This window comes from Coturnix japonica, chromosome 1 (assembly GCF_054131305.1).
Source record: "Coturnix japonica strain WE chromosome 1, WE-NBRP24, whole genome shotgun sequence".
In the NCBI taxonomy this organism is placed as follows: domain Eukaryota; kingdom Metazoa; phylum Chordata; class Aves; order Galliformes; family Phasianidae; genus Coturnix; species Coturnix japonica.
In genome coordinates, this window is record NC_140663.1 from 50,173,161 (window position 1) to 50,198,291 (window position 25,131).

Sequence of the window (25,131 nt, forward strand, 5' to 3'; positions counted from 1 at the left end):
CTCCTTCAGATGCTAAGTCAGAGCCTGAGATTATCCTGCTTGCTCCCAGATCTCTCCAGAAAATCCAGTTTTCAAGAATAGTTGGTGCTCCTCACCTTACCATCTTGGTGCCATTCCTCATGACCTGCATGTCCACCATGCAGCCACCGGTGACATAAGCAGCCAGGTTCAGCTCAGAGAACTCAGCCTGAAGTGGAACAAAAGGACAGGGCGTTATTCAAGGGCAGCAGAGACATAAACTCATCAACACTGAATAGTCTTTTTTATTTAATTTTTCTCCCACGAGGCAATGGGAGATCCAGTTCCATCTGATTTACCCCAGAGAAACTGCAAAAATATTTATGGGTCCCACACTTGAGGTGTGCAAGTTTACAGGATTAGGCTTATTGCAGTAATAAGTACTGAAGGAATTAAGAATTAGCAAGATGAAAAACGCACACTGGAAAGAATAAAAATAATAGTAAAAAGAGGTAAGGTCATTTGAATTCAAATTCCAAGTTTCCACTTGGAAACATTCATTTAGAATTATGTCTGGGTTGGCTGCTGTGCTGCTGGCCAGCCACAAACATAATACAAAAGGTTTAAACCTCCTTAAATAGCTAAAAATCCTCATTATGAGGTAGGGAAGTGATAAGCAGATGCACCCACATGATGCAATTCACTTATTAAGATTCTAACTCTTAAAGGATTAGAAAAGCCAGGTAGGCTGTTAATGGTGCTGCTCAGTTATTGAAACACTTTATCTTCTAAAGGAGGTGCAACTTACAAGTCTGGGAAGGTTGGCAAGGAATATTTAAGCTTTGGGGAGCAAAAGGCAAACGTGCACCAGGTGATATTGACTGCTGAGGGTGTCAGTGAAAGTTAAGACACAAATGATGGTGATTAACGGGGTGAGAGGTATGGTGACCTGTGGTGTGGCAGCTGGCCGTGCTCCCAGCAGGCAGGAGTTCTAGCAAGGCTTGGGGGGTTCAAGCCATTTGGAGCAGGAGAATGTTGGGTTTAGCTGCTCTGCACAAGGCTTGGGCTCCAAACCCTAAACTTGTCCTGTGTGAGCAAGTGAATAGACTTTGGACTTACACAACCTGTTCATTTATTGTTCTCACTGGTGGACCGTACAATGTCTTGCTTTCCATCACAATGCAAACACATCCTTATGGATCCAGAATCCTATGTTGAACTATTGTGTTTTCCTGCTCAAGCTGAGGTTTGCCTGTTCATATAAATAATCAGATTTCAGTTTTACAGACAGAAAGCTGTATTTCTTTGTATTTGTTTTCTTTTTTTCTCTTTCAACAGATATTTTTCCCTTTCTCAATAATGAATTTCTTTCAGAATTAGTGTTGTGGGGACTGGGCAGCAGTTAATCATTTTCTAACCTGTGGCTGCTTAATAACAGAGCACTAACTGTTGGTAATCCTTGTGATTTTATTGAGATCCTTGCAGTATTTAATATTCTTCTGAAATTTCAACTAGTTGGAACTGGAAGATAGTGCCAGGAACAACTTTCACACAGAAAAAAAACACCAAAAATAATAAAAAGGAAGAAAAAAACCCACACATTTTGTCCTCATGGAAAAAACTTGTAGATGGAGAACTGGTGCACCTGTATAGATTTGTAGGCCAGATGATAAATGAAAAAATCACTTCCAACTTTCATTTTTTATAATCCGTGCAATTTTAAAGCAGTGACTGTGGATTGGTGACCCAATGATGTAATGAAATTTCATGTCTGCGGCCCTGTGTAAACTTTTCAAAGCAACACCCTTTCATGGACTTACATCAGTGTAACTCCCATTTATAACGGAAGGAGGGGGAAAATTCCTGTTGCCAAGAATTAAATCCTACTCCACACACACACACACACACACACACACAAACACATAGGGGCAGTAGGTTTATGTGACTTGCTGGCCTTGTCTTATGAGATTGCATGGCCTCTGTTTTGACTCCAGCCACACCAGTTAGGTTAGTTGATCTTCAGTGATTATAATGGATCAGAGAGAAGAAAACACCTGCATTCAATATGCTTGAAAATCTCAACAGGTATAGGGACTAGGGAGTTCACCTTGAACAAATTCAAGGAGAGGAGATGCCTTCAGTACTATCAGTAATGTCCTCAGGGTGTCTATGAGAGTGCAACATAGCACAACTGCTTGCTGTCTTACATGTGGGCTTGGTAAACTGGGGAAAGGATGTGTTACCCATCTCTGTGGCTATGTATGTCTCAGAGATGTCCCACTCATAATGTTCCTCTGCACCTTTGGCTTATGCAGCTGAGGGACATGTCATTATACATGAAAGCCAGCTCTAGAGAGGGAAGTTTGGGGCCTGTGTTTTCATATTTTTTTTGCTCTTCTTCCAAAGTGGTTTTGTTCTAAAGAACTTAACATTTGGATTTGCCAGGAGAGAAAATGGGCATTCCTCATTTGATGTCTGACATATACAGCCAAACTAAGTCATCCTGACAGGCGTTGCTCCACGGCAGTCAGACCAAACAAAGCCATGTTCAGACACCTGACATTCAAACAGGCTTGAGAACCCTATGAGCTGGTAAGTACTTCATACCAAACTGCCAGGACCAATTTCAGGCCTGTTTATGTCAAGAGCCAGAAGAAAGGGAGAAATTCCCTTTGGCAACTATTGTACTGGGCACCCTGGCAAGGATTAAGGAGCAGAGAAAGGGTCTGCAGGCCTCTGCACAACCCCAGCCTCAAAACTCTCCAACATACAACCACAGCCGAGCCCTAACCTTACTCTGGCATCCATTTCTGTTATAACAGACTAAGTTAAGGACCACTGCTGCTCTTGTGCTTTGTCCCATCTGACAGTCTGCTGCTAGCTGGCGTTTGGAAGAAGGCTGAAAATTTCAGTCAGCAGAAATTGTTTCCTGTTGATTTTCCAATGCTCCCTGTATTTTTAACTTTGTGGGTTTTGTAGCCTGATGACTTCCCCTGGCTGGGATTTTGAGTCTGAGGTCATCCCCAGCCTGCTCTTACCTTGCAGACAAAGAAGCCTTTGAAAGCAGCCCATGCAGATAGTGACAGGTAACTGCACCCAGAACATGAGAGCACAGCTCTCCATTGCTCCAAGAGTCATTTGTGCTAAGACTCATCAAGTATAAGGCAGCAACACATTAGCCAGATGGTATTTTATACTTGCTCTGCAAATGGTGCCAGTGGCTGCAAAAACATTTAGAGAGAGAGTGAACCACGTGTGACAAATGTGACACAACCTAATTTCAGTGATAATGTAGTACAGACTGTGGGTCTGGGAGTGTATCTGTACCTTTGTGGCACCCAGATTTGAGAGGATCGTTCTATTAAAAACAACTACTATTTCAGGTGTTTGGAATCATAAATCTCTCCAGTTCACTTGAACTCAGTCTCAAGCTAATCTCAGTTTATCCTATTAGTGTTATCTAGATACTAGAGAACTTTCTGTTGAGATTTTTTAGGGTTTCTGTTTGCTGAGAATAAAACAAAGAGGCCATAGATTTTCAAGATTCCTTGGATACATATGTTCAGGCTAGACTTAGAATATTTTTCATGGAATGGCAGTACATTGGGTTGGAAGGACTTCAAGATACCATGCAAACTGTTTTTCCTTCCTAAGGCAGGATTAGTTCTACCTCTGCCATTGTGGGCAGATGTTTCAGAAAAGTTCTGTGTCTTCCATGGATAAGGATCCTCTTCAGACAATCTGTGCATTAACAACCTTGGAAAGTTATCCTGAAGTTTAACTGAAATTTCTCTTGATTTCTTAAGCCCATTGCAGAAGCAAATCTTACTGCTGTTCTTATGTTCCAGCATAGTGTTACACCCCAGCCATCCGCAAGGGAGCAGTGGTCTTCTGGGAGTCCGCTCTACTCCTTGACTGATCCCTGGTTCCTCAGTCTCCTCAGACTCTTGCCTACCTACTGATGGTGGTCCACCTCCCAGTAGGCCTGGGAAGGCTGGTTTCCTTGGTCCTATCCCTGTGTCAATGAGACAAGATGCTCAGCATCCACACCCAAGCTGTGTGCCTGAGCTGCTTTTCTCCTACGCTATCCCTGCTGTGTGTATACACACTTGCACACTTCAGATCCAAGTCTGGATCTTGCCATATCCTTTCCAGAGGACTTCCTTTTCCCAGCCTGCTGTCACTGGATGTCTGGAGCTCTGGATATGAACTGACAAGGAGAGTTGATTAATGTGGTATTAATTAAATACTAGGCGGGATCACAAGGGACACAGTCTGAGCAAGATGACTGCTGTTGTTCCATATTTTTTGTTCCCTCTACAGCCAGCTCTCCACCTGGAAATCACCATCCATCTCCCCAGAGATTCTTGACCAGTCTATATGAGACAGTCTGTCTCATATCTCAAACAACTGTGCTATAAACAGCCTCTGAACAAAGCTCTCTGCTCTCCTCACTCATTATTATGGATCTCTATCTCTTCCCCTGCCCTGTGATATGAAATGCAGTCAGAGTGACAGGCTGGTTTGTGAAACAACTTGGGCACTTGGGATAAGGAATTACTAGCATCTAATCGAATCACATACATTCCTCAGCAGATTTTATACTTCATTTTTTTGGTGGACCTTCCAATATGCATAAGGAAAGACAGACTTTGGCAGACGCCAGACTGCATTCCAGTAACAGCATATTTCACTAGAACCATTACAAGCATTTCACGGGGGAGGTAAGCAGTCCCTAATCCCTGCACAGGCAGAAAAGCGAACAGATCATCTGGAAGTGAGTGAGGGAAAGGGGAGGGGGTGGGGGAAGGGAAGGGCTAGGGCAGAACATACTTGGTACATGCATGCATGCATGCAGAATTGGATATTAGTCACCACTTGATTCCCCATATCTCTTCACTGAGACATTGTCCCTTGGGGTGGACCCTGCCCCCAGTACTGGGATTGTTACCTGGGAGGAAAGGATGGAGAGGGTCCAGCAGAGAGGGGGAATGTTCCTGTTCAGATCTAAGGGGAACTACTCCTGACAAGGCTCAAATTCAGGACGTGTGCTCCTAACCTACAGATAGTGGTGAAGGTCCCCAGTGCCTCACTCTGTGTGAGTGCAGTTTGGAGCATTCACCCTGATGGCATTTGGAACCACCTCTTAAACTTTCTTTTCAGAAATCATGTGACTGCTTGAAAACTGGAGTTCTAGTTAGTAAAAACACGTTTCTAAACCTTTTGATCCCAGGATATAGATCAAATGCATGAACTCTGTAAGCATCCAAAAACAATTGGAAAATGAAAAAAAAAACCAACAAAAGTACCCTTGTAGATTCTATTTAATGATTTCAAGTCATTCTTCCTATTTTTTTTCCAGTTCTCTTTATTTGCGGTTTATGAATGCTTGTATGTGGCAAAGTGATGAGAACTGCTATTACTGTTCTTGAACAGCTTTATGACTTGCAGTTGGAAATAACAAAAAACGAAACAGACAAACTCCCTCCCCCCAACCCTTTAAATATGTAATGAATAAACTTTAAATAAGTAATGAATAAAAATTATATAGTTGTTTGGTGAGAGACTAATTCACACTGTCACACGTGGTCCTATCAAACTCTACCTTTTGAAATGGCCAATTTACACCACACATTAAAACACTGTTTTAGTATGAGAGGTACAATGGAAAAAGAAGACATGATCTGTATTGCAATTATCTTCTGTATGAGCCAAGTACAACTTTTTCCTGACAATGTTGCCAATGAAGTCATAATCTATACCACAATACTTTTCCAGAAGCATGTACATAGGAGTTCACTGAATAATCATTCCCTGAAAATAAACCAGGCAGTGGGAACAAGTGAATGAGCTGTGTGAGAAGAATGCATGTCAGACAGAGAGATGGACCCACCTCATCACATCAGGAAATGGTGGGAAGAAGACGGGTGGACAGACAACAGGAATCAAAATTGAGATAAGACTTTTGGCCTCATCAGAGACCATCCGTTAGCTAATTCCAGGAAAGACTTTTTCTGAATGCATTGAAATTCCTTTAGCAAATATCTAAAGGAAAGGTACTCAGGTTGGGAGAAGTGCTGTTTGCTGTTGCCAGTTAGGTCTGTGCTCTCCTCTTCCCTTCATGTACTTTCTTCAGTCATTGCAGGACACGGGGCTGAAAAAGACCACCAGACCCACAGGGTTTGAGCTCTTGCTGTTGTCAGCACCTTGTCACAAAACCCTTTCTTAAACTGGTGCATTTATTAAAAGGAGCCGTGTCTCCTTCAGCATCCATTCATTGTGTCAGGATAAACAAGCTCAGCTCTTTCTGTTTGCTGTCATGAGTCAGGTCTGTACAGTCATCCCTGTGCACATCTCCTACTCTGCACATCTCCTGTTCGTGGGCATCTGTATCCCAGATGTGGGATGTGACCACAGCCCACAGTGTCACTGTTTGGCCAATGGAGCTGAGGTTGTCCAGGCCTCAGCTCCAACTCCCCTCCCATCTTCTGCTGGTGACACACAGCCATACAGCATCCTCTTTGCAAGGATAACTCACAAGGAGATCCTCAACCCAGGACATTTTATGATCCATATGGGAAACCCAAGGGAAATATGACATCCTTATAGAACGCAAAAATGGTTTTCATTGGGACAAGGCTGAGAAGGTGGTGGAAGAGGTGCTAAATTAGTACCAGTTGCCTTCAGTGATGGAAAATGAAAGAGCATAACGCCTACAGTACAATTCGTTCTCCTCCTGAGTGGACTCTCTGGCCAGTAAAGGAGAGAGATGGTCTGAGAAGACAAAAGCAAAATTAATTTCAAGTGAGACTAAAAGCAGCGTTGTCAACTCCTGTGGCATTTTACATTTCTTCTTAATGCTGAGCTTAACCATATATCCATTTTATATAATCAAACCATTCATTTCTAAAAAAAAAATCACTAGCTGTTCTATTTCTAGAGGAAAAGAGCTGTAGATGTATGCCCTGCAGTTCCCAAAGCCAGAGATCATACGGCAAGTAAAAGCAACAGCATGGATCAAAATCTTATGATTTTATTTTAAGCATAAACTAGCAATAGTATTTTTAGACTCAGCTATACTGAGTAAGCTTAAGCCCACACTGAGTATGACTTAAACCATCAGGATTTAAATAGGAATAGGTCAAAGAGATTTTCACTTATCGATCCGTGTTTCGTTCAGTCTCATGAATGATTACTGTTGCTACAAAAGGATGTGTAGTGAAAAAATACCCAAATAAAGGCAGTGTAATGGAAACGGCCTCCAAAGTAAATGGGTTCTGAATTCAAGAGAGCATTTGCACAGACATTTTACCTTGTGCAAACTTAAGTTTTATGCCAAAATCAAATTATGTTTTCCTCTGAGTGGAAATACTTTGCTTGTTAATACATCATACCTGCTTTATTAAATGATCTCCTAAATGGGCTTAGATCAAATTTACTTCTCTGTTTGGGAAAAAAATATTGCAGGAATAGGCTGGAGATGTATTGCTGAGCTAAAGAGAGAAAGCTGTAGAGTTGCACTATGCTTCTATCTGAGGTTTAGCGCTGAAGACATGATTTAGTGATGTCAGTCAGTCTTCTTCATGCCACCACTAGTTTTACTTGAAAATACTAAGCTGTTACCACCCCCAGACTCCACTTGATAGTTGACAATAAAAGTCATTCATGTCCACCACTTCTCTGAGTCCCAGGACTAAAGCCCCCTGTACTACCAATGGCATTTGGATTCCTCTTTCACTTAACAGACTGGCTTCCTATGTTTCATCTTCTCCTTCATCCTTCCAGGACTGTGGTTGCTTCCCAGCACCTCAGAACTCAGCATGACGTATCTGAAAATGAAGTTGTGCCCCTGAGTTTCAGTAATGGAAGGGTGACAACAAATTCTGCAGCCTCTAAGGCAAATTAATAAATACATTTTGGACATTATGATGAAGATTAGAAGAGGAGAAGAAAAAATGGGAAAAAAGTCAGCCCTCACATTCACTTCAATTGAATAGAAGAAGAAAGTAGAGGCTACACAGTATATACATTGATTGCAGTGTACCTAACAGCTCCTTCTCCTGCTCACCAGCACCAGGTGTGCCCAGAGAAAATACTGTCTCTTTTTAATGGTAATGGTTAGTGGTCAGCTGAAGGCCAAGGGCCTGGAGGTGGCATTGAAGTTGTCCAGTTCATTTCTGCAGTTAACAAACAGAAAACCCTGTTCAAGAGTCCATAAAACCTATTTTCATACAAGCCAAGTCTTAAAGAGGTAGTTCCCTGAGCAGCTGGATGGTATTTAACAGTCTCTTCCCTGTGGGTTACCCAGTGTTTAATAGAACTGAACCTCTTCTGAAGGAGCTTGTTGAAACTTAATATTTTGAAACTTCTGCCTGTTTCTCAAATTCAGCTGAAATCAGCCAATGTCTTCCACAGCTTTGGGTGTGGGGGATAGACATTAAGACAGCATGATCACATATGTCTTGCATTCCTCAAGCAACAGCCAACGGGGAGAGGCAGCTCAGAGAGATGGTAGGGGAGTTTAACCAGATTAGATAACTGACTTCCCACTGCAGAGAGGGAGACAGGCTGTGCAGTTTTCAGTGCTCCACTATAAATAAGTTGTGTTTTGACTTAAAAAATACTCCTGTTTTCCTTCTCTGCTACCTCCACACCCCAACCTTCCAAAACGGTTTGCTAAGAAAGATGTAATAGAGATGGAGGTGAAAAAGGAAAGCAGCAAGATTCTTCCTTCAATTTAAACCAAGTACTGAGCATTCTAGAAGAACAGCAAAATATTAGTTCTGTCAGAAAAAAATAGAGTAGTTCATTTTTTCCAGTACCATCTTTTTTCAAGACTATTGAACATCTGGATATTTCCCTTCATGTTTTTCTGCCACTCAAACTGTTTTGTTATTTAGCTTTTCGAATCAGGAGTTTCTTCCTATCACATAAAATTCTACCAAGAAAAACTATATTTCTGGTTGAAGCAATGATCTGTGGGTATCTGAAGCAAGATCAAATGAAAAGAGGAAAACTAAGCATTCATATATCACAGTTGCAAAAGACGACCTGCTAACCTTCTTGTCCTAGACACAGATTTTGATCAGATTGTGTATGCACATACACAGCCTTAGGCAACTGGACAATCCCTTTGAAAAGAGTAGGAGTAACATGTCATGGAGAGTGGATCTTGAGAAAGTCTTCAAAACCACTTCATGAGTACTTCTTTATAAACCTGTATGCACATCCACATATATGACACAGAATCACCAGATTTATAAAGACAGAAAACACCTGGTAATTCAAGCATTCACCATCTTTCTTTACCCATACAAGTAGTTTTATAGCCCCACAGTGAAAAAAAAGCAAGCACATGATTTCTTCACGTTCACAGACTCAGTTCTACACCTCTCTTATAATTCCTGTTTTCAAATTAGGCACCTGCAGATGGTTATAAACAGTCATTTCTGCTGTGACAATCACACTCTGCACATCAGTCAGTTCTGAAAAGATTATGCTGTGTGCAGTTATATTGCATGTGGGAACCAAAACTTTTAGACTTAAATCAGAATAAGTTGGAAGACTTCAATAACTCACATGTGGAATATAGCATCACTAAGATGCACTTCTGTGTACTTGCTTTTCACCTTTACAGACACAGATATGTAACTGTGAGGTAGTCTTCCAATGGAAGAAATGATAGTTCCACCACCAAAATGGAAAACTTAATTTTAAGTTGAATTAGTGACTGATTCTGCAAAGGCAGGGAGAGAAGACAGGATATTTTCACTTAGGTCATGCATCACTGTCTGTAATGGACAAGTGTTAAAACTTGTCCCTAGTTCCCGTCTTCTCTTGGAGAAAATCCACAGACTATCTGTTGTTGAGACCTCAGCTCTGCCCACAAATATTTCTTACAGGTAAGCTGTCACTAACCTGCTCCACACGGATATCAAATTCTCCATTCACCTTCTTCCCCTGGAAATACTTGGCCCTGCAGAAGAAATGAGAGAGATGGGCATGGTTAAAGAGACTTTGTGGCTCTTGTTTCATGCTATTTTGCTTCAGCAGTTCCATTTTTATTCGGGTCATGGCATGTTTTCCTAATTCCCATCTTCTTCAACCTTATGTTCTTCAGGAGAAACCTGGAGATGAAAGCCAGATGAAAACCACATTGGAAAGTTCCTGCAAGGCTTGTTTTTCATTCTATTTTCAAACTGAAAACCACATGTTCTCCTAATCTTTTCCAGAGCAATAGTGCTAATCAATGATTCCTCACTAATCTCATTTAATACCCAATCTCTATTCTGTAAAAGGAGAACAAAGCAAGGCATGGCATTGAACTATATTTTTCCTGATGTTAGCCAAGGATCTCTATCAACACAGTCTGTTAAGCTTTCTCTCTTGCTCACTCACTGAAGGGCTGCTTTCCCACTGTTTATCTATTACAGAAATCGTATATGCATCTACAATGTCATAAATGTGCACTTTCAGAGAGGAAAAGGCTGACAGTTGTGCTGGAGAAGAATGCATAGGAAAAAGAAAGAAAGTTTTAGTCTTTTTATTGAATACAATGCTTTGTTAGGTTGATCAGTCAGCAGGGAAATTGCCAATAGGATTTCCCCTGTGGATATTTGCTGAACAGGTTGCCCAGAGAAGTGGTAAATGCCCCTTCCTTGGCGACATCCAAGGTCAGGCTGGAGGGGCTCCAAGCACTGTGATCAAGTTGTAGATGTCCCTTTTCATTGCAGAGGAGTTGGACTAGAGGACCTTTAAGTGTCCCTTTCAACCCAAACAATTCTATGATTCTACTTCTCCCCGGTTCTGCTCCTCATAAAACAAACTTTACATAAGAAAACATGAACGTAGATCATTTTCTCAGACCCCCCAAAATTTCAGGAAGATCGTGTAGGTTCCAAAAAGCTCTTCTGTTTGGAAAGTGCTGAAAACAGAGTTAAGCCCTGCAAGATTTGTTTCCAGAGACAAAGTAACTCTCTGAGCTCTGTTTCCAATTGGCAAAGACAGGACAGAATAAAAAAGTAAAGGAAAATGAAGGGAAGTCGGCTTTACTCCCTATTTTATAGTATTAGCAAAATAAGAAGCTGGCTCACATTTTTACTATGTGTCTATTTGTTCCAATAAAAAAGGAGAGACAGTAGGAAGGCAATTTTCCCCATGCTGAAATGCACCAGTTTTGAACTGAATTCTCCCCTCCCCCAGCAACAAGAAATGTAAAGATGCTTTGTTTGTGATCCTGGCTCAAAACCAAATCAAGTTTTTGTTTTATTAGGAAAAGATATAAAAAAAGTCAGAAGTTTTCCATGTGGTTATAACAAGGGCATCTGAGGGCTGTACCCCACTCCCCTTCCCAGACAGCCTATCCATCAGTATGGTCCTAATAAGACCTCTGCATGGACGTACGTAAAGGGACGGTGTAACAGCCAGAAGACTCAACGTGGTTTAAACAATCCCTGTCTAGTGTAACTAGCAGAGTGCTGGCCACTTCTTACCCTCTTTTGAGTCTATGTGTTGCATGAAAAACAGCAACTCACCAGACAAGTTGATACATCACACCTCTAACAATAAACAGGAATGCTAAATACACTCAATAATTCCATCGTATTTCTAGGGGTATGGCTGGGTCTGGCAACATTCCTAACTCCTAAGTACAGGGGATATTGCTAGAACCAGCAACTTCTGAAAGACTGGAATAAGATTTAAGTGGGCCCACAGGAACTGGTCTGAAATTTGAGGCACGCTATTCACTGGTACAAGTTTGTTTTATTCCCAGCACGCTCATAATATATGCTCCTTACCCACATTTAAGAGACACGCTTCCTCCCTCTATAGCCTCCCCACTTTGCCGACCAGCTGGTTGCAGACTCCTTGGTGCTGCTTTGCTTCAGCTTCTAATGAAGTGTGATTAGCTGTGGTCTTCAGCTTGACACAGATGGAGCTAAGAGACTTCCACTCCCAGAAATTACCCTTCACACAGTGAAAAAGTGTTTTCTTTTGTGGTGAGGTATTGGAACAGGCTGCCCTGAGAGGTGGTGCAGTCACCATTCCTGGAGGTGTTCCAGAACCGTGTGGATGTGGCACTGAGGGACGTGGTCAGTGGGCATGGTGGGGATGGGCTGGTGGTTGGACTGGGTGATCTTAGTGGTCTTTTCCAACCTGCACAATTCTGTGATTCTATTAACACTGTCTCTGCTCATGGATACACAGAGGGCACATTCAGCACCAGGATTCCTTAGAGTAGGACAAGGCATATTGAATTAGACACCACGTAACCTCTTCTCCTTCTTATCCCTCCTTCCATGCATGTTGTCTCATCCCTTGTCTCAGGACAGTATCTGTTACCAGAACAATACATCACTTTCTTTCAAAGACAGCTTTCAGGAGGGCTAACCTATTCTGACTGTCTCTGAACAGTCTGAAGCCTAATAGTTAGTTCAAGCCACCATTTTGACGCAGTACAGGGTAAGAATGAAACCTTTCTGAAAACATCTCTGAAATGGATGATGTTTTCAATTTGCACCTGGTGTTTCAGAGCCCTGGGCTGTAATGGCTATCATGCCAAAAAGAAAAATGACTTTAGCCTTGCCCTGAAGTCCTTGAAATTTTAAGTAAACTGGAATTGTTGCTGATGTTGTGGAAACATTATGATTCCTTTATGGCAAGAGGGAGCATTTTTTGGTCAGTACTGCACAGTCCATGAAAGGGCTTCTGGTCAGAGAATCACAGAATCACTGAATCATGAAATTATAGAATCACAGAATTACAGAATGGCTTAAGTTGAAGAGAACTTAAAGATCATCCAGTTCCAAACCCCTGCTGTGGACAGCATTGCCACCTACCAGATCACGTTGCCTAGGGTCCCATTCAACCAGGCCTAGAACTCCTCCAAGGATGCGGAATATACAACTTTAGGCAACCTGTTCCCTTCAAGAGTATAGCAGGCAATGGATGGTGGAAAGAAAGAGCATGCTGACTGATGGGGATGCAGCAGAAAGATGGGTACTTCTTGCAGGTGGGACAGCGTGCAGAACATCTGTGAATAGTATCTCTCCTAAATCAGCATGAGCTGCATGATCAACATGAGTATTGGGCTCCTCCAGGCTTCTGCCCAGGAAGTGACTTCCTCTGGGGTTACCTAGGCAGCTTGTAGTGCAGCTATGAGCCTCACACAGAAGACCAGCCAGAAGTCTTTCTAAGGGACCTGGAAGTGTTTCCCTTCATCTCCATCACAGCCAGCTACCAGCAATCAGATTGGCTCACTGCCTGGGGTGGAGGCTGCCTCATAGCACCACCAGTTTGGGTCAAACACTGGCCACATGAGCCCACCTCAGGGAGCCTTCAGTGTTGACCAATGATCAGCTGTCCAGCTCTTAGTCTTAAAGCACATCATATATTTACTCTTCTAGAAGGCAGCATTATAATTTGGCAATGCAGGTCACAGATGGTGTGGTACAGTTGTGTTGATTTCAGCAAATTAGCATGTAAACATGTTTTGATTGATGCAAACTGCTGGGCCACACTCAGGAGCAGTTCTTGGGTGGGATTCACAGTGCTAGGAAGTGCATTTGTATGTGTTCACATGAGGAGACGGGAGAAAGGAAGCTCTGTAATAAACAGCTGAAGGCCTGCCCTGTCTGTGAGGGGGAGAGCTTTCCTTGAAACTCACAGCAAGGAAGATACACACCCTGGAAAAGGATAGGTTTTCTGGGCACAAGGGCATCAGGCAAGCATTACTTCTGCTTTCTGCCTGAAATGGTGGCAGGACCACAGGAAACCTGATGCCTCTCCTTATGAAGTAATTTGGAAAGAATAAAAGCTTGTTTTCCAGAGCTGCCATGAAACAGTCCCACTTTTCCTCAGTGACTGTAGCTGTGGGAAGCGTACATGCATTTTTTTTTCTGCTGTATACAGGGTGTATCCTGAATAGCAGCAGGGAAAAAACAAAACAACTGATGGTTTGATCAATTTACCTTGAATTACATACATCAGAGGGAAAGTTCTCAAAAAACCCATAACTTTACTGCTTAGATGCCTGTGAAGCATCCTTCTAAACAAGAGATGCAAGCACTGATGCAAGGTTGCTAATAGACTTGTGAAGCACTCAGATATCAGCAGTGCAGTTAAAACCTCTGGTGCTACCCACCTGTGAGCAGGCTGACTTATACTGCAGCTATGAGAGAGTGCCCAAATCTCTGTGCCCCCTGCACCCATGCCATTTACACACACTCAGCAAAGGAATTGCGGATGTGTTGCTTGTATAGAGCTCATGCCATCTCCCCTGGAGTTATTTCTCCTCTCTTCCCTCTGCTTTCTTTTGATGCAAAGAAGCACATCAAAGCTGATTCAGAGGGCTGCTTCAGTACTCTCCTCTGAATCTTTGTGAAAGGGAAACATTAGAGATGCAGCAGGGGACTGCATAACTTCAGCCAGGCTGGGAAATGCTCTGCACAGGTGAACAGGAACAGGAGAGGTACCTCTATCAAGTATCAGCTGGAGAAGCTACCTGAGGATCTCTTCCCCAGGTACAGTGCCTCTAGACAGCAGCATTCCATGTAAGAAAAGGCACCTAACACTGTCCTCAGCATAAGAATCAGCCAGGAAAGATGAAAGCTGAAGCAATGGACTGGAGGAACAAAGTGATTAAAAAGCTTAAAGTTGTTCCCATAGATTATATCATAGATATTTTATAATAGAATATATAGAATTTAGAATAATGGTTGCTTTGAACTGTGGTGCCCAAAGTTGCACACAGTGCTCTAGGTGAGGCAGTACCAGCACAGAGTAGAGTGGGACCCCCTTGGGTTTGTGCCTCTGTGATAAGACACAACAAAGAAAGGAAGGAAAGCCACCCTTTGGGTGGAGACCACTTCTCACCTGGAGCTTGAGGGAGTGGGAGCAAGAAAGAGGGAGAGAAGTCCTGAGAAAGAGACATGGGTAAATAAGCCAAAAAGGATGGGTGGATATGTTCTAGAATTATCTGAATTATTTCCCTTGAAATTGCATCACAGATATTTCTCTCAAGCCCTTAGGAAAATGAAGCATGGCATTTCATTCAGGAGCAGCTTAGAAAAGCCTGAGATGGTGTCCCCAGGATTGAGTGTGGGGGGACCTAATGGAGAGAGGCTGGGGGTTAGCCACTGTATGAAATCCCTGTGTCAAAGGGCCTGGGGGCCCAAGTGATGCACAAGGCACTCACTGTATGTCCGCATTGTCTCCTTCATAAAAGGGGCTGGGACTGGGAAAAAGAAGGCAGTTTCTAGGATACTGGCCAGCAGCTGCTGGAATGCCCCGACCCCCCCCAGCCCCCAACAGGCTGTAAAAGCAGGGGGGAGGGAGGAGGGAGAAGAGGTGCATTTATGCCATTTTTTTCTTAAGGGGTAAAAACAAGTTTTCGTTTCAGGGACCAGTCCTCAACATGTTCCCCACTTCTCCCTGGTTAAGCAATTCCCAGCTGCAAACAAGGATTTTTGAAACAGTCAAATCCTGACTGCCCAGAGCACAGGGAAGAGAAAAATCACTGGGGTGAGTGCTGGGGTTTGCAACCTACTCGAGTTCTCGTCTACATCTGCTACAGCCCAGATACATTTACACATCAATCAGCTGGTTAGCAGTTAATATTTGTTAGGTAGGGTACCTAGTGATTCCTAGTGGGTTGTTCAGGATGCTGAAGATGATGGAAAAGCATGATATATATTTTTACATCTTGAACTACAAAGTTTTAATGACAGGTTAAACAGACCAGAGCCAAGAGCAAATAAATAGAAGGGGATCCCCATTTTACAGGTAGGGTGGAAGGGGCTAAGAGGCACATTGAAGATTTAGGATGCTACAAAAGGTTGCTCTAAATACACTGATACCTTGCCAGGACCTCCACAGCAGTTGCAGCTCCAGCTTGGGATGCAGTGCTGCCACAGCCAGTCCCAGGGCTCCATGGGGTGAAATTAGCTTGCTGGAGCCACCTAATCCAGAGCCAGCCCTGCTGCAATGCAGGTATACCCTCAGTGCTTGAGGTCAGATGGCAAATCAATGGGAACAGAGCTCCTCTGTTACCTTCTCGGAACAACCACAAGCCCAGCCTGCTCTGGTTACTCTAAAACAACCCCGAGGACATTTCTTGCTATGGGATCACATAGGAAGAAATACCTCTGTGCCCACTCCTGAAGAGGTTTATGTCAGACTCTGATGGTGCTATGGGGTTGGTTCTTTTTTGGACAAAGGAGGTCCTCATGGTGAGGTCCTTTGGCACTGGACTAGATGATCCCCAGAAGCGTTCCTTCCAAGCCCTCTGATTCTGTGATTCTTTGTGAGGTCCCAGACCCCACCCTATAGGGCCAGATGTATGTTCTTGGCTTGAACACATAAAAAAAGGGAAATCTGGGGGTAGGAAGGGAGAAGGGCTTTTTACATCTCCTTTCACTCAAGACTAGGAGTTGACAAATGGAACCAAAGGCCTGGTTTCAGGGAGGTCTGAGCCAGCAAACAAACAGCACTTTTAACAGTCATAGACACCATTATTCAGGCACTCTTTCTATTTCTTCAACTGCAGAGTCCCACACAATGCTGGCCCCCCAGCATCTTCCTGTACCACCTCATGCCCATGGCATGGGGATAATCAAAGTAATTGGCCAAAAGAAGAAGCACTGGTGAGTGCTACGTGATTACTTATGGGCAAGGCTTTTTGTATTCAAGCCACCAGGATAGGAAGGACACTTCAGTGTAGGTCTGAACCCCCCCAGGCTGCACTCCAAAGGGTACACTCCCTCATTGTCACATTTCTGTTGGCAACAAAGAGCCAGGACTGGAGAGGTGTGCTTTAAGCACAACATGAGGCAACTTTACTATTTTGTATAGTATTCAAAATAGTGCATCGCCAGCACATTTCCGCCTTGCTAAATCTAGATAGTATGGCTTGGAGCTGTTTGCAAGTGGTAGCATTTTGTTGGGGATTGTGCAATGCTTTTTCCTGGTTCCTCCTCGGAATGGAAAACTTTTTGTTGCCCTCTCTGAATGTTAGGAGTTGGGGATGTAGGATAACTGGCGCAACTATGAGACAGGGCTCCTGGCTTCCAGCTGAAGAAATCTGTCTCACGACCTTTGAGAAACACATCTGAGGGATGTTGTTTTATTTTTTCAGTGTGCACAGGACTAGGCAGGACATTCTGAGGTTAAATTCTATGCATTTATAGGATCTCTGGTAAAGAAATTAAGGTCTCAGATTTAACTTGCATTAGCATATTTATAACCTGGTGGGGAATGTTTTCCATATTCCTTGTGTCTATTTTTGTAATGATACTAATCCTTTACATTTCTGTATCACCTTTCATGCAAGAGGACTAGATCCCAAGTTGCTTTGCATATGCAGGACAAAAATACAGGCAGACATGCTAGTGATATACCTAAAACAGACTGAAAAGCAATGTGATAAATGTGACTTATTGAATACCTCCAACAGCCTTACCTCTTTTTCACCCCTATGCCTGCCTGCTGGGGACTATTTCTAATTCTGAAAATCTTCATGCTGCTTCCAAGCATGCATACATACACACATACACACACATGGTTTAACACAAACATGCCTCCTCTGTTCCTAAAATGGAACTTTGCCCTCAAGTCACTCTTGGTGTGGGTTATAGAAACAGAAATATTCGGTCCTGGTTAGACATCATTAAATAATGCAAATGGAAGGCTTTTAGCTAGATTTTGGAAAACATAGATTTCAGTAGGTAGCTGTTCACTTTATAGTTGAGTCGTTGCACAGAACTTGTGAAACATCAGAAGGTTACCTCTCTGCAATAAAGGCAAATTCATAATTAATAGGCAGTTACCACCATGTCAGATGATTGTGGGTTTCTTACCAGGAAATTCTGACAACTATTGCATTTGAACCCACAAATTCATGAGAGCAAGCTTGAAGTATCAACTCTGAGTTATAATAATGATAAATGAGTTATAGAAATGATAAATTACAATGAAGTCTGAATTTAAAAGCTAGTCCTGAACTTCCTGTTGTATTTCACTCAGTAAAGTACAGAAATATTCCTCTCTGTGTGAGCTTTCATATATCATCTTCAGTCTACTGAAAGCATGGAATGACTCATGGCATGCAAGATACTCATGGAATATCTTTGAAAAGCAGTTCTTTGCAAAAAATAAGGCCTTGGAAATTCCCAAATAATTAAAATGTTCTATGGGGCTGACCATTACATTTTTGGGCAAATGACATATTTAAGGTTCAATATCATCATATACTATCAGAAGGAAAAACAGCTCTATTTCAGTGAAAAAATGTTGATAATTACCTTCATACAGTGAAAAACAACAATCCTGGCAGGTCAGCCCATAATTAGATCTGAGCCGAGACATTATTATTTTACAAAGAGTCATTTCAGTTTTATTAAGAGGATTTCATATTATTATTAACAATATTAATCATTGTTTTTCCCTTCTTTCATTATTAAATTTTATGAGACAATATGCTTAGGCTGATTTGGCTTTAAAATAAATGAGAAACATCAATTCAACTTTGTGTCTCTTAAAATATCCTCAGCAGCTTGTTTTCAGTGAAACATGGCACAATCCTAGCACATAAAACAACATCACATAGGGCACATGCCTTTTGTGTAGGACAGCATGACCACTTGAAACAGCCTGAAATTTGGACATGCCACTGGCTTTGAAAATTGTCTTGAGATATTAACGAATACAACTAAGACATATAACCAATGCAGCAAGAACAACTTTGTTATGCTGTCTGGTCCAAAAAGCAATGTTTTTAGCACATATTGTTAATGGAAGCCTTAGCTTATTCCCAAATAATCTGTTTAAACGCCAAGCATTAGGCTCAAAAGCTGAGCACTTTCGCAGAGGAGGTGGTTTAACAACTCACAATGCTAAATACTGCTTGATCTGCTGAGACATTCAATCCGGCAAGAGCATGATTTTACTTAAGGGTACTTTGTGTGAGGAAGTTGCCAGAGTTGGGATGCTTTCCTCCAGGCTGAGGTCAGGCTGCTGGAGTTGGCCCTTCTGCTGTTACATGGAGTCCTGCCATCCCCCTCCTTCATGGCCTTGCTGCTTTTAGCTGTGTGTTTGCATGTGTATGTGTGTATTCATGTCTGAGCTCCCCTTTCCTAGCAGCTGCTCTGGGTGGGTTGCGGATACATTTTCAGGAACCTCCTAAAGCACAGTTACTGCTTGCCTGGCATACAAAAAGCACCTTCATTCTCTAGAGAGATGCACCCAGTTGAGTTGTGCCCTATTACTGGCTGAGGAGAAACAGAGCTTTCTTCAAATAAGTCAGTGCATGGATACTGTCACTTCTGTGGTGCCTCTGAGCCCTGCCTGTCACAGACAAGAGCATGAAGGAGCTGCACTGATAGTGCTTTCCTCTTGCATGCATCCTGCATGGGGCAGATTAGCTGTGTGCTTCCTTGAGATGTGCTCAGAGTCTTGGAGAAGGATGGAAAATCTGTCCAAACACTGCCACTTTAACAGAAAGCTGGGTGAGTTCCCCTGCTTTTAATAGTGTATATCTTTCTTTGACTGCTGCTAATGCAGAAAGCAGCTGATGATATTCTGTGGAGCTCACATTATTTTTATAGTGCTTTGTCTTTGGAATAAACCAGAGCATGCTACATGTCAAGAGTGGCAAGGATTTTATGGAGGAAGACAGGCCATGAATTCTCTTGGGTGCTTTTCACTTCCTCCAGATCTCCAAGATATGCAGAGTGCTATACTGTGCCATCAGAAACAGAGTAGCTCCTTAAAAATAGAAAGGATTGCCATTTGTCATTTTAAAGTGCCTTCAGCATGCACACGCCTATTGAGGTTGTTAGATCATTTCGTCATGCACTTGTGCAACACCTCGTCCCGATCCATTAATTGCAGCTCTTTCCCTCTGCTGTAATACAAACAGTGATGATAAATTAATGTCTGGCTTGGCAATATTGCTACAGTCTCCAATTATAAGAAAGTGTTTTCATTTAGAAAAGATAAATCAAATGGCAGATTCCATTGTCTCTCACTCTTCCTGTCTCTGAGCAAACTAGTCCTTGTTGTCAACTGTGTGACTCGCTGCAAGGGAGGAAGACTCCTGCCCCTAAGATAAGGGTAGCACTTCAGCAGCTTTCTTTCTTTTCTTTCTTTTTTTGGGCAGATTAGTTAACTAGTTCAAAATAGCAAAGGAAAGGGCTCTTTCTTGAAAACCAAAGACAAAGGTTTCAAAAGTAACAACAACCAGAGCCAACAGAAGTGAAATGCATCACAAACATGATGCTTCTTCCAAAACCCAAGTCACCAGCACTGGAATAACAACAGGTTGTTGTTGTTGTTCACACTTGGAATTCTTCTGTGTTTCTGTAAGTGATGCGGAGTGGACAAGCCAGAATCGCCAGATAACCAGCTTCTTTGGACATGCCCTCACAAGGTAAACACTGCTGCCTTTGACCTCAGCTCGAGCTCACCTAACACCATGGCTGAGACCAAGATGACTGACATTACTCAGAAATAATTTACCAAGAATAAACATCCACAGAACCTCTGGTCTTCACTGCTGTCAAGGGCTCCCTGAACTTCCTGGAGAGGTGAGAATTAACTGGTAGCAGCACCCTTGTGGTCTGCTGAGGTGACTGCACTGGCACTCTGTTTCAGAAAGGGCCACATTACATTTAGGCTGGGAAAGTCTATAGGCTAAGCATGTGTTTTTGCCTATATTACAGAGAGACGTGGTAGACAAGGGTTGGTAGTATTTTCATAGTTCTCATGCCATGTGTGTGATGAATACACAAGCCTGTTTACATCAGTGTCCTCACAATGTTAGGCAGAGAGTGAAAGCACAGAGCCTTTTCAAGCAGCACTGTTTGATATCTAAGTCTGTGGATAGAGGCAAAGAACTGGGAAGACTGAATGGGATTCTCCACCACAGAATCCTCACAGAATGGCTTAGGTTGAAGGGCACTTTAAAGGCCAACTAGATCCAAGCCCCTGCCATGGGCAGGGCTGCTAGCAACTAGATCAGCCTGCACAGGTTCCCATCCAACCGGGCCTTGAACACCTCCAGGGATGGGCACCTACAGCAACTTATTCCAGCACCTCACCACTCTCCGAGGAAAAAAAATATTCCTAATGTCTAATCTAAATGTACTCTCTTCTAGTTTAAAGCCATTCCCCCTTGTCTTGTTACTATCAGACTGTGTGAGAAGCCAGTCTCCCTCTTGCTTGTAAGCTCCTTTCAAGTACTGGAAGGTGGCAAGAATGTCTTTCCAGAGCCTTCTCCAAGATAAGCAAGCTCCCTCAGACTGTCATCAGGAGAGGTGCTCCAGCCTTCTGATCATCTTTATGGCCTTCCTATTCACCCGCTCAAGCAGCTCTGTACTGAAGGCCTCAAGCCTAAATGCAATACTCCAGATGGGGCCTCATGAGGGCAGAACAGATGGGGACAATTGCCTCCTTCACCCTGCTGGGCACCCCTCTTTTGATGCAGCCCAGGATGCTATTGGCCTTCCATGCTGCAAGAGCTCACATGCAGCTTTCTGTCCCTCAGAACTTCTTCTCCACAGGGCTGCTCTCAAGGTGTTCTTCTCCCAGTCTATACTAATATCTAAGATACCTGGCCTCATTAAACTTCATTAAATTCTCATGTGGTCACTTCTTGAGCTTTTCCAAGTCCCTCTGGGTGGCACTGATCCCTTCTTTTAGGTCAGCTGCACCACTCACTGTCAACAGCAAAACTTGCTGAGGGTCCAATCCCACTGTTTATGTCATTGAAAAGGTGTAGAAATCATATGTAGAAACTGCTGAGTTACAGACAGCTGAGGGATAGCCAAGACAGGAGGATTCGGGGAGTGCTTACATACAAGTGGAGGAGTGAAGACAGCACGGGTAGCCATACCTCCTCTTTATAATTCCCAGCTGCTGCTCCTTGGACAAACTCAGTTTGCAGAGCACAGAGTCTGCATGACAGTCCAGCAGCTGTGAGATATAAAGTTAGGGAACTGAATGCAATGTGTGTTAAACCATGAAAACATTGCAACAGAGTCCAACCCCTCCCCATCATCTTCCCTGCCCAGACTACCTTCAGCACCATTAATCTCAAGGAAAAACTGGATCGGCCTTTGAGCTAGGGCTTTCCTCTCTGATTACACTGCTTGGAATAAGCAGCGCCGGCTAAACTCCAGCTGCTTGAGCAGTGCATTACAGGCACTCCCATCCTCAACTGGAGGATGCTATGTTAGGGGACTGCCACCTGGCAGTATTTTAAGGAACTGCAAAAGGCTGAGCAGAGACGGTCAGTGAACCTGCTGGGAAACTTACAGGTGCGCACTGGAAAGAGAGATCAGGGTTGAACTGGAGTGATGCAGCAGTTTGCACTATCCTGAATTAACACGCTGCTACTGTGATAAAAGACAGTATGTGATGAAACTTTTGATACAATTATCGGTCTTATCAGGGACTTTCCCACTCACTCAAAAAGTTGCTTTTCCTTTGAGAAAACCCCCACTGTTTTCCCTTTTCTAATTCAAGCTGTCTGAAGAATTCTGACCTAGCTGTGCTCAGTCCCTGACCCTTTTATCTATCTAGGGGAAGGGAGCAAAGCAGACTGTGGGACTTGCACTTTGTGCAGATACCCCCAGGAAGGTAGGTCCCATCTTGTCCTCTTGCTCCTGGGAAAGTAAAGAAGACCTTACGTTCCTGAAGAGTAGAGTGGAGTGAGAAGAACAATTAAATAATCTCCCCTGGTTAAGACCTGGTAAACCAAATTATTTCTTTTGTTCTTTCACTTCCAAGTCTTCACTTGGTCCCTTAGCCTGTGTTAGCTTGTGTTGAGATAAGCTAGCAGACAAAACAATGAGCATCAATCTCCTTAACACATGGTCCGGGTTTTCCCTCAAATACATCTCTCCACTAGCTTTTCAAACCAGCTGACTTTGAAAAGGAGCACACTGCAACTACTGAGACATTCCTCCAACATTTCAAAAGACTTCAGCTGTCCTTCCATTTGACAAGAGTCCTCTGTTACCAAATATCACAGAAAACATACTTCCAAACTTCTGTTTGTAAACAAAGACCTGCAGGAGCAAGACAAACAATGCTTACGTGAACCTGAGAATCTTTTGCCCATAATCACAATGATAAACAGATGAAGGACTCTTGACCAACCAACAAGCTCTAGTCATCACTATTGGTATTAGGAGGATTGGAATTTTTTTGTTAATTTATTAATAAATGTGCACCCATGGAAGATCTTGAGAGAGAGAGAAAGAGCTAGAGAGAAGAGCCTCTTTTCAATTCTAGATCTGGCACAGATGGTAAATGAAATTTCCTTACCATGTCATCAAAACACCTTCAGCTACAATTTCTTAGGGCTGATGTTTGATGTGCCAGCTCAGCTAAGACAGCTGAGCCAAGAATGCTCTGTGTGTGTCCATATATTGAAACCATCAAGGAGTTTGCCAGTGAGTGCCATTTTTTAAACAAGATTCGAGGAAAGCCTAGTCTGCTGTTCACTGAGGTCATCCAACCTAGGTCATCCAACCTAGCAGATGACCTAGATGTGAAAGATTCTATGTATTCCCCAACAGATGCCCTGTGTCTCCTAGATCCCTCTCATCCCCCAAACACGGTGGAGCCAAAGGCAGAAGGACAGCTATGATGACTTACCACTCTGTGTGTGCATCATCAATAACCAGGAGGATCTTGGGTTTCTGAGCCACAGGTGGTGTGGAACTTGTCGAGTGATCAATGAGTCCTGCAGCTGCTTGTGTGGTTTGCTTCATGGCACTGGAGATGGAGCTGAAGATGCTGGTGCCAGTAGAGGAAGACTGCGAGGGCTGCGGTGGCTGTGGGTGTTTTCTCTCCATGGCAGGAGAAACTGGGGAGCTTGTGGAGTTGTCGGGACGCTGCAAGTCCATCATGTAGCCATTGGGCAAATTTGCCACGAAACTACTGTCTGACAGACGTCTCCGGAGGAAATTCATTGTTGAAGTGTTGTGCGGAAACCTCAGCAAGAACAAGACTCTGATGGTGTCACCAGTTTTGTGTGTGTAGGGAACTTGGTTGCTGTCCTGGTAGGTTTTCTTTCTTAAAACCCTGTTCGAGAAATATGCCTTTGATTTTCAGTTATGTTTCCTTTCTTTTCCTGTGGAAAGAGAGTCAAACACATACATGTGGGATACATACCATGAATTTTACATAAGGGAGACTATCCTGGCCATTTAAATGAGTACATTAATCAACAGTGCGAGGATAAAGGAGTGCTTGTTTCTCTGTTGCATGCTACATTGGTACAGACAAGCAGCTGTGGCAAAACAGATTTCAGGACCTCTTGCCCATCCTAAGACATTTTTTAGTCGGAGCTGACCAATTTACACCAACTAAGGCATTAACAATCCAGAAGAAATGGGAATAAGGCTCTCAGCATACTTACAGGTTTTTTCCCCATAATCCTGACTATAAATGATGGTTGTTAAAAGAAAGACAGTTTATTTCTGATATTATCCTAATATGTGTAATAAGCATACTATGTTTATTACAAAATAACCAGAAAATGATCCAGCAGAATAGAGAATTGCATCATCTTTGGCAGGCTTGTTAGTGAGGCTCCACAATTAAGAAGCAAACATCTTAAATTGAAATAGCATGAAAAAAACAAGCAGTGGAAAAATCCTCCCACACATCTTGATCAAGTTCAATGGAATCTTCAAAATACGCTTTTTTGTCCCTGCTGCTCCCTGCATTTGAAATTATTAGACAGAGCTAGTAGCATACTGGTGACTTGTAGGCAGATGCAGCAAACTACCTGCCTTTCAGGTTTTACTAGAGGGATCTTTACAGGTACTCAGACCTGGAAGGTTTTTTTTTGTTTGCTTGTTTGCGTTGTTTTATGAGGAAGGGTCTGATCCTCTGCTCATCTTTCCCAGAGAGAAAAGGAACACTGTGGAATGTAACTATCTGGCTCTTTTCCCTTGACCATATTATGACGACATTGTTTTTACCAAGAACATTAAGTTGTTCAGCAGTTAAATAATTTCACAGAATTAGTACAGAAAGTTTTTTTTTTTTTTTCCTTATTGCACCTGTGGGCGCAGTCCAGAAATGAGATTTCCACAGTAATTCCCCAAGTCTGTTTCTCTGCTGACACAGCACTGGAGTCTTGTTGACCAGAAGCTGGTTGGT

At 42.9% G+C, this 25,131-nt stretch overlaps 1 protein-coding gene across 2 annotated transcripts in view; it reads right to left on the minus strand.

Annotated features, from left to right (window-relative positions):
* The window catches only part of SYN3 (synapsin III), a 191,540-nt gene that overhangs the window by 148,596 nt on the left and 17,813 nt on the right, over nt 1-25,131 (minus strand). For both annotated transcript variants that reach the window (XR_014943349.1, XM_015863657.3), the window contains exons 2-4: nt 23,617-24,094; nt 9,877-9,934; nt 96-187 (exon numbers count right to left, since the gene is read on the minus strand). Coding sequence is in view for 1 of the 2 variants with exons in the window: in XM_015863657.3 (XP_015719143.2) it covers nt 96-187; nt 9,877-9,934; nt 23,617-23,933 (467 nt within the window). In the remaining variant the exon portion in view is untranslated. The remainder of the gene's footprint in view (nt 1-95; nt 188-9,876; nt 9,935-23,616; nt 24,095-25,131) is intronic.